At 45.3% G+C, this 15834-nt stretch overlaps 1 protein-coding gene across 1 annotated transcript in view; it reads right to left on the bottom strand.

Annotated features, from left to right (window-relative positions):
• The window catches only part of CDH17 (cadherin 17), a 336495-nt gene that overhangs the window by 82186 nt on the left and 238475 nt on the right, over positions 1–15834 (bottom strand). The window contains exon 11 of the mRNA XM_085605267.1: positions 6007–6083. Coding sequence (XP_085461393.1) covers positions 6007–6083 — 77 coding nt within the window. The remainder of the gene's footprint in view (positions 1–6006; positions 6084–15834) is intronic.

Raw genomic sequence — 15834 nt, 5'->3', positions numbered from 1 at the left:
CTCTGGCATTCTTCACCTCTTCATCCTTCACCTCTGGCATCCTTCACCTCTGGCATCTTTCACCTCTGGCATCCTTCACCTCTGGCATCCTTCACCTCTTCATCCTTCACCTCTGGCATCCTTCACCTCCGGTACCCTTCACCTCCAGTATCCTTCACCTCTTCACTCTTCACCTCCGGCATCCGTCACCTCTTCATCCTTCACCTCTTCATCCTTCACCTGCGGTATCCTTCACCTCTGCATCCTTCACCTCCGGCATCTTTCACCTCTTCATCCTTCACCTCTTCATCCTTCAACTCCGGTATCCTTCACCTCTTCATCCTTCACCTCTGGCATTCTTCACCTCTTCATCCTTCACCTCTGGCATCCTTCACCTCTGGCATCTTTCACCTCTGGCATCCTTCACCTCTGGCATCCTTCACCTCTTCATCCTTCACCTCTGGCATTCTTCACCTCTTCATCCTTCACCTCTTCGTCCTTCACCTCTGACATCCTTCACCTCCGGCATCCGTCACCTCTTCATCCTTCACCTCTTCATCCTTCACCTCCGGTATCCTTCACCTCTGCATCCTTCACCTCCGGCATCCTTCACCTCGCCATCCTTCACCTCTGGCATCCTTCACCTCTGGCATCTTTCACCTCTGGCATCCTTCACCTCTGGCATCCATCACCTCCGGCATCCTTCACCTCTTCATCCTTCACCTCTGGCATTCTTCACCTCTTCATCCTTCACCTCTGGCATCCTTCACCTCTGGCATCTTTCACCTCTGGCATCCTTCACCTCTGGCATCCTTCACCTCTTCATCCTTCACCTCTTCACTCTTCACCTCCGGCATCCGTCACCTCTTCATCCTTCACCTCTTCATCCTTCACCTGCGGTATCCTTCACCTCTGCATCCTTCACCTCCGGCATCTTTCACCTCTTCATCCTTCACCTCTTCATCCTTCAACTCCGGTATCCTTCACCTCTTCATCCTTCACCTCTTCATCCTTCACCTCCGGCATCCTTCACCTCTGCATCCTTCACCTCTGCATCCTTCACCTCCGGTATCCTTCACCTCTGCATCCTTCACCTCCGGCATCCTTCACCTCTTCATCCTTCACCTCTGGCATTCTTCACCTCTTCATCCTTCACCTCTTCGTCCTTCACCTCCGGCATCCGTCACCTCTTCATCCTTCACCTCTTCATCCTTCACCTCCGGTATCCTTCACCTCTTCATCCTTCACCTCTTCGTCCTTCACCTTCAGCATCCTTCACCTCTTCACCTCTTCATCCTTCACCTTTTCATCCTTCAACTCCGGCATCCGTCACCTCATCATCCTTCACCTCTTCATCCTTCACCTCCGGTATCCTTCACCTCTTCATCCTTCACCTCTTCATCCTTCACCTCCGGCATCTTTCACCTCTGCATCCTTCACCTCTGCATCCTTCACCTATGGCATCCTTCACCTCTGGCATCCTTTACCTCCAGCATCCTTCACCTCTTCATCCTTCACCCCTGGCATCCATCACCTCTAGCATCCTTCACCTATTCATCCTTCACCTCTTCATCCTTCACCTATGGCATCCTTCACCTCTGGCATCCTTTACCTCCGGCATCCTTCACCACTTCATCATTCACCCCTGGCATCCATCACCTCTAGCATCCTTCACCTCTTCATCCTTCACCTCTTCATCCTTCACCTCTGGCATCCTTCACCTCTGGCATCCTTCACCTCTTCGTCCTTCACCTTTGACATCCTTCACCCCTGACATCCTTCACCTCTTCATCCTTCACCTCTGGCATCCTTCACCTCCGGCATCCTTCACCTCTGGCATCCTTCACCTCTGGCATCTTTCACCTCTGGCATCCTTCACCTCTGGCATCCTTCACCTCCGGCATCCTTCACCTCTTCATCCTTCACCTCTGGCATTCTTCACCTCTTCATCCTTCACCTCTGGCATCCTTCACCTCTGGCATCTTTCACCTCTGGCATCCTTCACCTCTGGCATCCTTCACCTCCGGCATCATTCACCTCTTCATCCTTCACCTCTGGCATCCTTCACCTCTGGCATCTTTCACCTCTGGCATCCTTCACCTATGGCATCCATCACCTCCGGCATCCTTCACCTCTTCATCCTTCACCTCTGGCATTCTTCACCTCTTCATCCTTCACCTCTGGCATCCTTCACCTCTGGCATCTTTCACCTCTGGCATCCTTCACCTCTGGCATCCTTCACCTCTTCATCCTTCACCTCTGGCATCCTTCACCTCCGGTACCCTTCACCTCCGGTATCCTTCACCTCTTCATCCTTCACCTCTGGCATTCTTCACCTCTTCATCCTTCACCTCTTCATCCTTCACCTCTGACATCCTTCACCTCCGGCATCCGTCACCTCTTCATCCTTCACCTCTTCATCCTTCACCTCCGGTATCCTTCACCTCTGCATCCTTCACCTCCGGCATCCTTCACCTCGCCATCCTTCACCTCTGGCATCCTTCACCTCTGGCATCTTTCACCTCTGGCATCCTTCACCTCTGGCATCCATCACCTCTGGCATCCTTCACCTCTTCATCCTTCACCTCTGGCATTCTTCACCTCTTCATCCTTCACCTCTTCGTCCTTCACCTCTGACATCCTTCACCTCCGGCATCCGTCACCTCTTCATCCTTCACCTCTTCATCCTTCACCTCCGGTATCCTTCACCTCTGCATCCTTCACCTCCGGCATCCTTCACCTCGCCATCCTTCACCTCTGGCATCCTTCACCTCTGGCATCTTTCACCTCTGGCATCCTTCACCTCTGGCATCCATCACCTCCGGCATCCTTCACCTCTTCATCCTTCACCTCTGGCATTCTTCACCTCTTCATCCTTCACCTCTGGCATCCTTCACCTCTGGCATCTTTCACCTCTGGCATCCTTCACCTCTGGCATCCTTCACCTCTTCATCCTTCACCTCTGGCATCCTTCACCTCCGGTACCCTTCACCTCCGGTATCCTTCACCTCTTCACTCTTCACCTCCGGCATCCGTCACCTCTTCATCCTTCACCTCTTCATCCTTCACCTGCGGTATCCTTCACCTCTGCATCCTTCACCTCCGGCATCCTTCACCTCTTCATCCTTCACCTCTTCATCCTTCAACTCCGGCATCCGTCACCTCATCATCCTTCACCTCTTCATCCTTCACCTCCGGTATCCTTCACCTCTTCATCCTTCACCTCTTCATCCTTCACCTCCGGCATCCTTCACCTCTGCATCCTTCACCTCTGCATCCTTCACCTCTGCATCCTTCACCTCCGGTATCCTTCACCTCTGCATCCTTCACCTCCGGCATCCTTCACCTCTTCATCCTTCACCTCTGGCATTCTTCACCTCTTCATCCTTCACCTCTTCGTCCTTCACCTCCGGCATCCGTCACCTCTTCATCCTTCACCTCTTCATCCTTCACCTCCGGTATCCTTCACCTCTTCATCCTTCACCTCTTCGTCCTTCACCTTCAGCATCCTTCACCTCTGCATCCTTCACCTCTGCATCCTTCACCTCTGGTATCCTTCACCTCTGCATCCTTCACCTCCGGCATCCTTTACCTCCGGCATCCTTCACCTCTTCATCCTTCACCTCTGGCATTCTTCACCTCTTCATCCTTCACCTCTTCGTCCTTCACCTCTGACATCCTTCACCTCCGGCATCCGTCACCTCTTCGTCCTTCACCTCTGCATCCTTCACCTCCGGCATCCTTCACCTCTTCATCCTTCACCTCTTCATCCTTCACCTCCGGCATCCTTCACCTCTTCATCCTTCACCTCTTCATCCTTCACCTCTGCATTTTTCACCTCGGCATCCTTCACCTCCGGTATCCTTCACCTCTGCATCCTTCACCTCCGGCATCCTTCACCTCTGCATCCTTCACCACTGCATCCATCACCTCTGGTATTCTTCACCTCTGCATCCTTCACCTCTGCATCCTTCACCTACAGTATCCTTCACCTCCGGTATCCTTCATCTCTGGTGCCCGTCACCTCAGGCATCCTTCACCTCCGGCATCCTTTACCTCCGGCATCCTTCACCACTTCATCATTCACCTCTGGCATCCTTCACCTCCAGCACCCTTCACCTCTTCATCCTTCACCTATGGCATCCTTCACCTCTGGCATCCTTTACCTCCGGCATCCTTCACCTCTTCATCCTTCACCCCTGGCATCCATCACCTCTAGCATCCTTCACCTCTTCATTCTTCACCTCTTCATCCTTCACCTATGGCATCCTTCACCTCTGGCATCCTTTACCTCCGGCATCCTTCACCCCTGGCATCCATCACCTCTGGCATCCTTCACCTCTGGCATCCTTCACCTCTTCACTCTTCACCTATGGCATCCTTCACCTCTGGCATCCTTTACCTCCGGCATCCTTCACCACTTCATCATTCACCCCTGGCATCCATCACCTCTAGCATCCTTCACCTCTTCATCCTTCACCTCTTCATCCTTCACCTATGGCATCCTTCACCTCTGGCATCCTTTACCTCCGGCATCCTTCACCACTTCATCATTCACCCCTGGCATCCATCACCTCTAGCATCCTTCACCTCTTCATCCTTCACCTCTTCATCCTTCACCTCTGGCATCCTTCACCTCTGGCATCCTTCACCTCTTCGTCCTTCACCTTTGACATCCTTCACCCCTGACATCCTTCACCTCTTCATCCTTCACCTCTGGCATCCTTCACCTCCGGCATCCTTCACCTCTTCATCCTTCACCTCCGGTATCCTTCACCTCTTCATCCTTCACCTCTTCATCCTTCACCTCCGGCATCCTTCACCTCTGCATCCTTCCCCTCTGCATCCTTCACCTATGGCATCCTTCACCTCTGGCATCCTTTACCTCCGGCATACTTCACCTCTTCATCCTTCACCCCTGGCATCCATCACCTCTAGCATCCTTCACCTCTTCATCCTTCACCTCTTCATCCTTCACCTATGGCATCCTTCACCTCTGGCATCCTTTACCTCCGGCATCCTTCACCACTTCATCATTCACCCCTGGCATCCATCACCTCTAGCATCCTTCACCTCTTCATCCTTCACCTCTTCATCCTTCACCTCTGGCATCCTTCACCTCTGGCATCCTTCACCTCTTCGTCCTTCACCTTTGACATCCTTCACCCCTGACATCCTTCATCTCTTCATCCTTCACCTCTGGCATCCTTCACCTCCAGCATCCTTCACCCCTGACATCCTTCACCTCTTCATCCTTCACCCCTGACATCCTTCACCTCTGGCATCCTTCACCGCTGAGTTTGAGTAGTAATATTCTGACTGGCTCTCCTGAACACCCCAGAAGATGTACAACAGGACCCGCGTCAGCAAGAGAGGAAGGGGCCGGAACGTGCCCACCTTTGACCTTACACACCATCGTTTAACGTGATCCTGTCATTCGGTGGCACCCACCGACGGGACCCTCTGCCTGTGTAATGTACTCTCTTGTTCTCATTCAAGGGCAGCATGGACAGGAACGCGCCCAGCTACCAATGTAAGGTTCACAGATAGATTTTATCATGGATTATAAAGTGCACAGATAGATTTTATCATGGATTATAAGGTTCACAGATAGATTTTATCAGGGATTATAAGGTTCACAGATAGATTTTATCATGGATTATAAAATTCACAGATAGATTTTATCAGGGATTATAAGGTTCACAGATAGATTTTATCAGGGATTAAAGTTCACAGATAGATTTTATCAGGGATTATAAAGTTCACAGATAGATTTTTAGTCGGGGAGCATCAGAACTGCACAGTAGCAACAGCAGGTTCTGCAGATCTAAAGAAAACAGATCGATTCAAATGTTCGCTGTCAACAAAGTGTCAAAAGTACTCCAAATAACCCGTTTCCGCTATTAACACAAGACAGCAAATCCTCGAGGCTTATTTTTAAGTAGAATCGTTCACGATATTCATTTATAATATCCTCCTGCAAGGCCAAAAATAGCCCAGTGAAAGCCATGGATCGGTAATACTTACATCAAAATTATCAAAGATGGGAGGATGTTTGTTGATATCAATGACGTTGACTTGTACCAGACAATTCGTTTTATAAACTGTAAGAAAAGAAAACATAATATCACATAAGGAAAAAACAACTGTATGAAGACACTTGGAGAAACTGTGCCTAATTCTGAGGGTTAAAGCAGACGTGTTAACAGCTGTCTTTTGTTGCTGCTTGCGTTTGGCAATGGAATGATAAACACGGCAGCTGTGTCAATCCGCGGACAATAAAGGGCAAACTGTAGTAGATTACTTGTTAGCTTTTCTCTACTGTACTGCTCTGTTGGAATGTTGCATGACATCATGGAATGCCTGGGTGCTTCTCTAGGGGTGATTGTCAGTTGGTGTACTCAGGCTGAGCTGTAAGGAGCTTGCTCCTGGTGGGGCTATCTTTCTACTATCTAACTTCTTCTACCATCCTGATCTTCTGTACTGGAACCAAGCTAACATTAAAGAAGTAACCTACATGAACAGATGGACTTTGTATCTTCTTTACAACACAAACCTTACTGGCTGAGAGCCATCCACTTGGAGGCGAGCATTAGAATCTAAACATGACGTGATTGGATACCAGTCAGCGAGCAATTATTATCCTGTATGACAAGCGGAAGGCGCGCAAGCACAGCTGCCTGTTGGTCTCGCAGGCGAATGAGGCTCGAAGTCAGATGAGAAAATATACACCTGTTCCGAGTACTACAGGCAGCGTCGGATTGGTAACACGGGCACTCGGGCAATTTCCGAGGGGCCGGTATCTGAATACCAGCTGTGGGCTGCTTTTTTTTTAGCAGCCTGGGGCCCTATTTGGGCAGTTTTGCGTTGTTCAATGCCGCCAGCGGCCCAGTGGGTGCGGTCCGTTACCTCCCTTTTATTAACGGCAGAGGTGTCACTCCCTTTCTCTCGCTGGGCCGGCCCTTTAATACAAAAGTGGCCTCACTTGTTTTCAGGTGTTTCACCAATGTAAACTAATCTGTGCATTTTTTTTAAACCTCCACCCCCCCCGTTTTTTTTTTAAATAAAATTTTGCCGAAGCAGTGTTTTGCGGAAGGCAGTATACTATGCAAATGTGGGCCACTTTTGTTTTTAGCGTGCCCGGGCCAATTTTCAATCCCAATCCAACCCTGACTACAGGTCATACATAGTGAGGCATATATAACATGCGGCATCTGTGATTTGCTCCTCGATTTTACTGGGACACATTTCTTCAAGTTTAGCTTAGTGAATATTTTTGGCATTTCGAGTCACTCTCAAGCTCCTGTTTGCACATGAAGATGACCTGAAGGGTATAATGTTGCTATTCAAGATTACATGCGCGGCTCCTCCAGTAGGGCAGAGCGAGAAAGCCAAAACATAAAATGGTAATAACTAAACGTTATTACTATTTTATGTTTGCTTTTGCCATTGCGGGCGGGAGGGTGGGAGGGGATGCTCTGCTCTTTAAGCAGGGCAGCTGTACCCTCTCGGCACTCTGCCCTTCTCCATGCAGGCTGCATTACAGCCTGCATGGAGAACATGGCCACCCCATTAGGCCCTCGCTGGACGGCGTCCCCACCAATCGCAACCCTTCTTGCAGCGTTGTGATTGGCTTAGTGGAGGGAGCCTGGCTGCCTGCTTTCTGTTCCCGTTGGAGACAGAGCAGGAGCCGAGAAGACGTGGGACCCGGCATGGAAAGGTAAGTTTAATAAAATATTTGTAAAAGTTTTTTTGCCCGCGATCCCTCCCTGCAACACCCCCTGCGAATCCTCCCCTGCGACACCTCGCGCCCGCCCCTCCCACCTACGAGCAATGCCGGCCGCTACTGTCAAGTTACAAAGTGCAATATGAGTTTATAAGGACTAAAGATATTCTGTTCCTCTGTGTTTCAGATGTTAGCACAAAAGGGAAATAAGGTGCAGAGAGATAGATTGGTTAGGCCTGTTTCTGAGATTTGTCACGTAGAAGCAGGAAGTGACAACCATAACGCTTCTTGTTTACACAGCTGACAAATGGGTCATTATGCCACTTGTGATGCTATGTTTGGTGTCTTAAAAACCAAAGAGAAAAGTGTCTGGAGCATAACAGTGGTTTGGCTCCAAAAATTGTAAATGAAAACGGAACAATGGGGCCAGGACAACCTATGAAGTAAATACTTTGGAGCACTGCCAGTGACAAAACTGTGAAAATGCTTGTAACTGACATGGGCACAAGTTGATAGAAAATGGCCAGTCACAGTGAAAAACATCCTACAGAATGGCCAGTAGCAGTCTATGTAATCTCACACTTTAACACATAATAAATATGCTTCGATAATAGAATATCACGGAACACAATATCTAAATACACAAATATCGCCCACATTATACCAGCAACCTTAATATTGCGACCCCATACTTAAAAAATCGAATGCACTAATATCGACTATTATATGATTTCATTAAAAAATATACAAACTGCCTCAATATCAAAAACAAAGATAAAGATACACAAAATATCATAACCACATTAAAAGACACACAATAATGTTTTTTTTAAAACTATGTTATTGTCAACCAAATGTTGTTAATATTAAATAAAACAATATATTCTTAATTCAAATATACTACATTCATACTTAAGAAACTCGCTTAAAATAAACAAATTAAAATATATAATAATTTTTTGAAAGCAAAACACACTATAAAAATTACAAAATATTTTTTTAGACTGTACAAAATATATTTAAGTTAAATACACAATAAATAGCATTAAAACATTAATAACATACAAATACAAAACCAAGAATTTAAGGAGAATAAATATATATGCGACTAACAATAACCTATTAACATTAACTCAGACCAACACAAGAAGGATGACCAGCTCGTACAAATTATGCCCTTCACCATTCACACAAATCTACACAATTCATCCAATCAGTCAGGATTTGTAGAGGGCATCATCCGTGAGAGTTTTCAGGTGTTGGGAGATCATGTTGCCTGCACTCCTATTGGTTGAACATCCAGGTCTTGAGGTCCTTCCTGAACTGCTGGAGCGAAAGTGATGCTCTGAGGTGCAGGGGGAGGCTCTTCCAGGCCTTGGCTGCTAGATGGGAGAAGGAGCCGCCTCAACTGTTAATCCGGCTGGACACTTCTTCCACAACCCAGGGATTCACTCCATGCGCCAACCTCAGCCCCTAGTCATTGGATCCCTAAACTAGACGTGGTTTTGACTTAATCCAATGGACGCGCCTTGACACCTTCCCATCCAACCGCTGTCTTCATCCCAGCCTCTCGACCTGCCGGTCGTTCTCCCCACCTAGACCCACTTTTTCGAGTGGCTCCCCTCCGGTGTATATCTATCAGAGCTCTCCAGCCTTCCGCTTGAGACCATCTCACCTCCGCCGCGATTCATCCACTGCTACACTGTTTTGTAACTACCTGTAGCCTGGTCCTGATGATGGGCTAACATTGCATATAGGCTGAAACGCCGTCGACTTTTACAGTGAAATTTACGGCGCCTTTCTCGTTGATTGCCCATTTAAATCACCTTGTATTTATTTGCATTCATTGTCTGGGCATTACTACGAATACACCTTGTGTATAATTTGTTTTGTTTCCGCCCCTTGTCCGCAGTACATAGTTCCTCATGTGTCACTTGCGCCGTTCACTATTTCACGAGCACTTGTGCACAGTATAACACAGGTTACTTGTCATTCAATGTAACACAGTGCTTTTCTTGTCTTTAAATATATGACATATTATATACAAAAGTCTATCTTTGTTTTTGCAAATTATTGTCTCCCTGTTTTCCCTTCCGTGCTCGTAGCAATTAATTGTGCTCCCTTAGAAATTGCTTTACAAATAATACCCTCTGAGACACTGCTGTATGTTACACACCTTTGCCCTGGTCTCTACCGGGTATATGGGCTACCTCCTGTAGTTTGTTACTGTCGACTGTTAATCCGGCGGACGCTTTGGGTGGCTGCTAGGGAGAGAGATTTAGAGCGGAGTTTCCTGGTAGGTTGGTGGAAATTCAATTGATTATTGAAATACACTGGTCCTCCATTGTGTAGTGCCTTGTAAGCATGGGTGAGCAGCTTGAACTGGCATCTCTTCACGACTTGTAGCCAGTTTAGTTTCCTGAGGTGAGGGGTGATGTGCGTCCATCTGGGGAGGTCGAGGATGAGTCTGGCTACTGTGTTCTGAATAGTTTGGAGTTTCATCATGAGTTGGGCAGTGATTACTACATAGAGGGAGCTCTAATATGCTGGTTACGGGGGATTGTGTGACTGTTCACCTGGTTTCGGGTGGGAGCCATCTGAAGACCTTCCTGAGCTTCGGAGTGTAAGGAAGCAAGCAGAGGAGACAGAGCTGACCTGCTTCTTCATGGATAGCTGGCAGTTGTGGATGATGCCGAAGGGGTACGGGTTTGTTCTGTGGGTTTGGGGGTTGGACCGAGCTCAGTCAGCCACCATTCATTTATTGGAGAATACCATAACACAAACATACCGTTAATCTTCTCACTTTTACCAAACAAATATACCATGAACTACTAACTGAAATTACATTCAAAACTAGCAATTACTATCCTTAAAAATAATCATTTACTTTGAAAAGGTAAGTATTTATACAATTTTAACTATATATCCACATATATCTATTCATTGTTGTTATTACCAGTGTAATCAAAGTATATTGAGACACATCTAAACTAAGTGTTGAACTAAAGTGGGAAAACACTATAATCTAATAATGGAATCCCCCCCTGCTATCAAAGACATGAACATAAATAACTCCCCTAATGGACTAATTTGAAGATACATGGATTGGCCGACTCCACCCTTCCGGGCACAGGTGCCAACCCAGCTATCATGTACCATGGTGGATTGTATGTGATAACACCAAACAACGAAATGGAAGGGCGGCACAATTTCTTCCTAAGTACATTAGGATGAAGCAACCAAAAACACTACTAATATTTAGAAGTATTAACAACTAAGACACCAACAACTAAGAATAGAACAATCTACAGCCCGACTAAAACCAAAAGTATCAAAACAAACCAAAGAAATGCACACATTTTAGAAAGCAAAGCCCAGTTAGTTATTTACAATCAAGGAAAACTATTACTAGACTTCTCAGCAAGAACATTACCCTAAAAATCCAAACTAGCAACTATATACACAATATAACTATGAACAACATAAATATATATTTTTAAAGCATCTACCTATAGATATTTTGAAAATAATTTTTGGAAATCAATCTACAATATATACTTAATCTTAAGCAAAATCCACTCAGAATGAAAAGTAAAAAATAAAATAAAATGGACCTTTCATTTCTGTAGCTGAAGTTCATCAATTTGAAAAAATACATACTAAATTTCTTAAAATACAGAAACAAAAATCTCCAAAAATGCAAGCATTTTGAAAAACCAAATAAATTGGCAGTGAAAAAATAATAATAAATGGGTGTCATCCAAAACCCCCTAAATACGCTCTAGTAAAACTGACAAATTAAGGTAATTTAGAATAATAGTGGTTAATATGTAACCAATTCGTTTTTTTTTAACAAATTACCAAAAATGAGAAAAAAATCAAGGCCCCCCAAAAGAAACACCTGTAAGAGAAAGACAAAACACCCACTTACGAAATATAAAAAGCACATAAACATCAGAATTTAAATATTAACAACTCTAAAAACACATACATTTCATACATTATTAACATTATAATGAAACATACACACTAGAATGATGCCTACCTCACTTAACTACCACTAATTTTTACTTGTGAATGTGAAGTACTGGACAAGAGTGACTCTTCTGGGGTGCGTCTCTGGCTTGCCCTAGGCATGTGCGACTCCTTACAGTAGCCACAGCCCCTTCACTCTATAAATGACATGTGCAGAGATGATGATTGCTAGTACAAATCACTGTTCTTGGATGAAAAAGCCTGTTGACATAAAAACCCTCCCAGGAGCAGAAAAGTAGAATAATCAACAGAAGAACAGTCTATGCAATGAGGAGAAAGAAATTAGATCACGGAGGGTTACAGACAGAAAACTAGAAGAGCCTCTAGAAGCATGGAACTATGTATGGATAAACTCTGGCTGTGTTGCGAAACAGTGAGTGCACAAAATGGCCCTGTTTATATGCTCCAGGCAGGTCCAGGAAGTTGCACCATTTTGGACTGGTCAAATCCAAAGGAAATCTTGAGATCATCCATCTTGGATTGGGATAAGAAGGGACCTCAGCTGACCTGACCTCAGGCAGTAAATCCTATAAAGGGATTCCTGAAACTTTCTGCTCCCTTTTCCTAGAATGAGCTGCTGCACCTGAAGAGCTTGGCCAGCGATTGAGGCAACACAGCTGTTCCAACTGAGGTGAGTATCACACACCTCTCTGCTTCATTAGGCAGAAAGGGATCGCAAGCCAGCATGGCGGTCTCACTACTCGCCATTGAGCAACAGCAAAGTAGCGTAATTAACTACACACCTCTGTCACACCACATTAAAATTGTGCTCACTATTAACTTTTGCATTTTGTATCCTTTGTATTGAAAGAAGGGAGATTTCATATTACAAATTGAGCTTTAAGTTAGATCACCTTAAAAGTATACAAAACAGATACAGCTGTGTGATACAGAGAGGAAACGTGCAAAAGCAACAACGGTATATCAACCAATTAACCTTTTGTTTTGAACTGTCCCTGTTGTGTAAACCAGAACTAATAGTTCAGTTAATTTGATTTTGCACTTTGTATATTTCCTTTACTAAGTTGAATGTGAAGCATATTTTGTCCCTTGCAGTTCATTTTTGTTGCCCACTTGTAATTACAAATTATGCTGAATCACACCCATTCTCATCCACTGAGAACGAGTATTTGCCATTTAATTCAAACATTTTAAAGTTGTAAGTAATATTGTTCTTCTTAGATGGTGCCTAGCTCTTCACTACACAGTGTTGATACTTGTTGGAAATTGAGTTACTAGAACACTACTCAAGCAGCAACCACAATTCTTGTAAGGGTGAAACACAAGCCCCAAATTAACCTGTGTTTAACCCTCTGGTAGCTTGGCACGAAGCAGCCAGGCTTAACTTAGAGACAATATGTAAAGTATTTATGCAGCACTTTAAACAGTAATAAAGCAAAAACACAACACAAGAAAAACATCCCACACAAATTTAGAATCATAAGAGTACAATTTAATACATTATTTGAGACCAAAGTGACAAAATCCAATCTGTAGAACCAGAGATATGCAATTTTAAAGATTTAGATGAAAACAGTGCTTAGAAGAACAAAGTTCCAACTGTGTTCATCTGGTCGTGCCGTACTGGGACAGTCACAAGCTCTGGCCGACCATGATAGACTGCAGGCCAGAAATAGGGACCAAGTTAGGCCCGCCGAACAAAGTACCTTAAATCTTGCTTGTGGAGAGTTGTGAGATCCCACGTTGAGGAGGCGTCATGCAGCGGCTGTTCTGACGAATCTGTGGGGTTGCGTTGTGGAGTCCTACATCGTTATCAAGGATGCCATTGACTAGGGGTTTGCAATGCGAAGGCCTTTGTTGAGACTGCATAGAGGTTGCACAGCAGCGGTTCAGAGGAAACTGCAGGCTGCAATGCAAGGTCCTGCTTCTGGGATATGTTGTGCAGCAGCAGTTTTAATGTGGCTGCGAGAAGATGTGACGCATTGTGTTTGTACTGCTCACAGGACCACAGATAGGCTGACAGAGCAACTTCAAGCCCACTTCCAAGGGTCCGGGACTGTGGTGTCACCATTTTGGGAGGCAAAACTCACAGCAGGCAAAGTCCAGGTGCTGGGTTCAAGGTGGTTGGAGCCTTTTCTGTCCCCAAGACTCTGATCAGGAGGCCAGCCAACTAGCACTTGAAGTCACTCTGGGGGTCCTGGGTTCAAGATGGAGGCCCAGTCCTTTTCACTCAGGCAGCAGCACAGATATCCTTTTCAGGCCCAATCCTTGTCACTTCTTACAGAGCAGCACAGCAGTCCTGCTGAGTCTTCCACGGGTCCAGAGGTGTAGTGAAGAGTTGGGTCTGAGGATCCATTTTTTATACTTGGTGCCCACTTTGAAATAGTAAAGGATTCTGGAGGTTTCCATCTCCAAGATGTGTTTAGAATATCCTACCTCCCTGCCCTGACCTCAGTTTGTCTGGGGACACAAAAGACTAGTGTCAGACCCTTTATGAGTGGGCTCAGGCAGAGGCTTTATGATGTGCAAGCATGAGAGGTGACAGCTCCTCCCCCTCATCAAGTCGGAGATGGCCCATCCTGCCAACACCTATTCCACTTTGTCTCACTGCCTGAGAGCAATATACAAAGACTAGCTGCCAGCTACACCTAGTCATATGACCCAGGATACAGGCTGCAGGCAGCAAATGGTTGGGACAAGAAAATGCTAACGTCCTAAAAGTCAGAAGTGAAATCTTTCAGAATTGTGACTAAAATGCCAACTTCACATTTGAAGAGGGTTTTACATTACAATGTATTTTTTAGGTACCAAATCCAATATTCCTATCTGCTACCAATTGAATGTAATCATTTATTAAATGTAATAAGATAACCCAATGTTATCCTATTGGAAAGGGAGGCCTTTCACTATGGAAAAAAGAATTTAAGAGTTTTTTACTACCTGGACATCTAAAGGTTAAACATACATGTCCAACTTTTTTAATATACTGCACCCTGCCCTTATATGATTTATATGTATTAAAAAGGAAGGTTTGGGCCTGTCAAAAGGTCTTTTTGCCATTTCCAAATGGCAGTGTAAAACTGCACACCCAGGCTGCAATGGCAGGCTTGAGGCTTGTTTAAAGGGCTACTTAAGTGGGTGGCGCAATAGCTGGTGCAGGCCCACTAGTAGCATTTAAGCCATCTTTATATGTAGTACCACTTTACTCTGGACTTACAAGTAAATTAAATGTGCCAATTGGTTGTAAGCCAATTTTACCATGTTTAGAGAAGAGAACACATGGACTTTAGCACTGTTGAGCAGGGGTGAAGTGCACAGAGAGCTATGGCCAATAAAACGAGATCATAGAGGAGTAAGGCTAAATATTTGGAGGAAGATCACCATAAGGCTGACAGGTCTAACAGTACTCATGAGCCTCAATTATGAGTTCTCCATAATTGTATTGTTATTCATCACATCCAATTAATAATGATACCCTGGGGTTTGTTATCACATCAATAAATAAAGAAAATTATGAGTTTTGCCCTCACAATGGTACATAACATGCAGACTTTGGTACTATAGCCTTATAGCCCGCCGTAGCGGGCTATACCGGTTAATAAAGGACCGCTGCAGCGTTAAAGGCCCGAGCCGAAGGCGAGGGACTTTAACAAAAGCAGCGGGACTTTAATAGCGGTATAGCCCTGCTACGAAGGGCTATAAGGCTATTAGAACATTCTGCCACTAGAGGGCAGAATGTTCTAACAAATTAAACAAAGGCTTCTCGAAGCTCGAGAGGCTTTTGTAAAGCATTGGAATGTTGCTCTGTGGGCCTTTACCGGCCCGTAGAAGCATGGAGCACTTCATTGTCTACAATGGAGTGCCCCACATTCCAATGTTCTAATTAAATCATAATGTGCAGATTTTGATGCTTACTGCACCACAGTCTGCTTGTCCTGTTATAGCCAAAGTCTTTTTGACCAGCTACATTTCAGCAGAGTTGACGTGTCAAAATGAATAAGGTGAAAAATTCAACTGTTGGATTTCTCTGACCTATGTATAATCCTGATACCCATCGAAACAACGGTTTGCACAGATGTCAGATTTTTGCTCACCACTCATAATTGAGATCTAAGATTTCTCTGTCTCCCCAC

The sequence above is a fragment of the Triturus cristatus genome, chromosome 5_1, assembly GCF_964204655.1.
Source record: "Triturus cristatus chromosome 5_1, aTriCri1.1, whole genome shotgun sequence".
NCBI lineage: Eukaryota > Metazoa > Chordata > Amphibia > Caudata > Salamandridae > Triturus > Triturus cristatus.
Note: the sequence above shows the minus strand (reverse complement) of the source record. Positions and strands in the feature narration are given on the sequence as shown.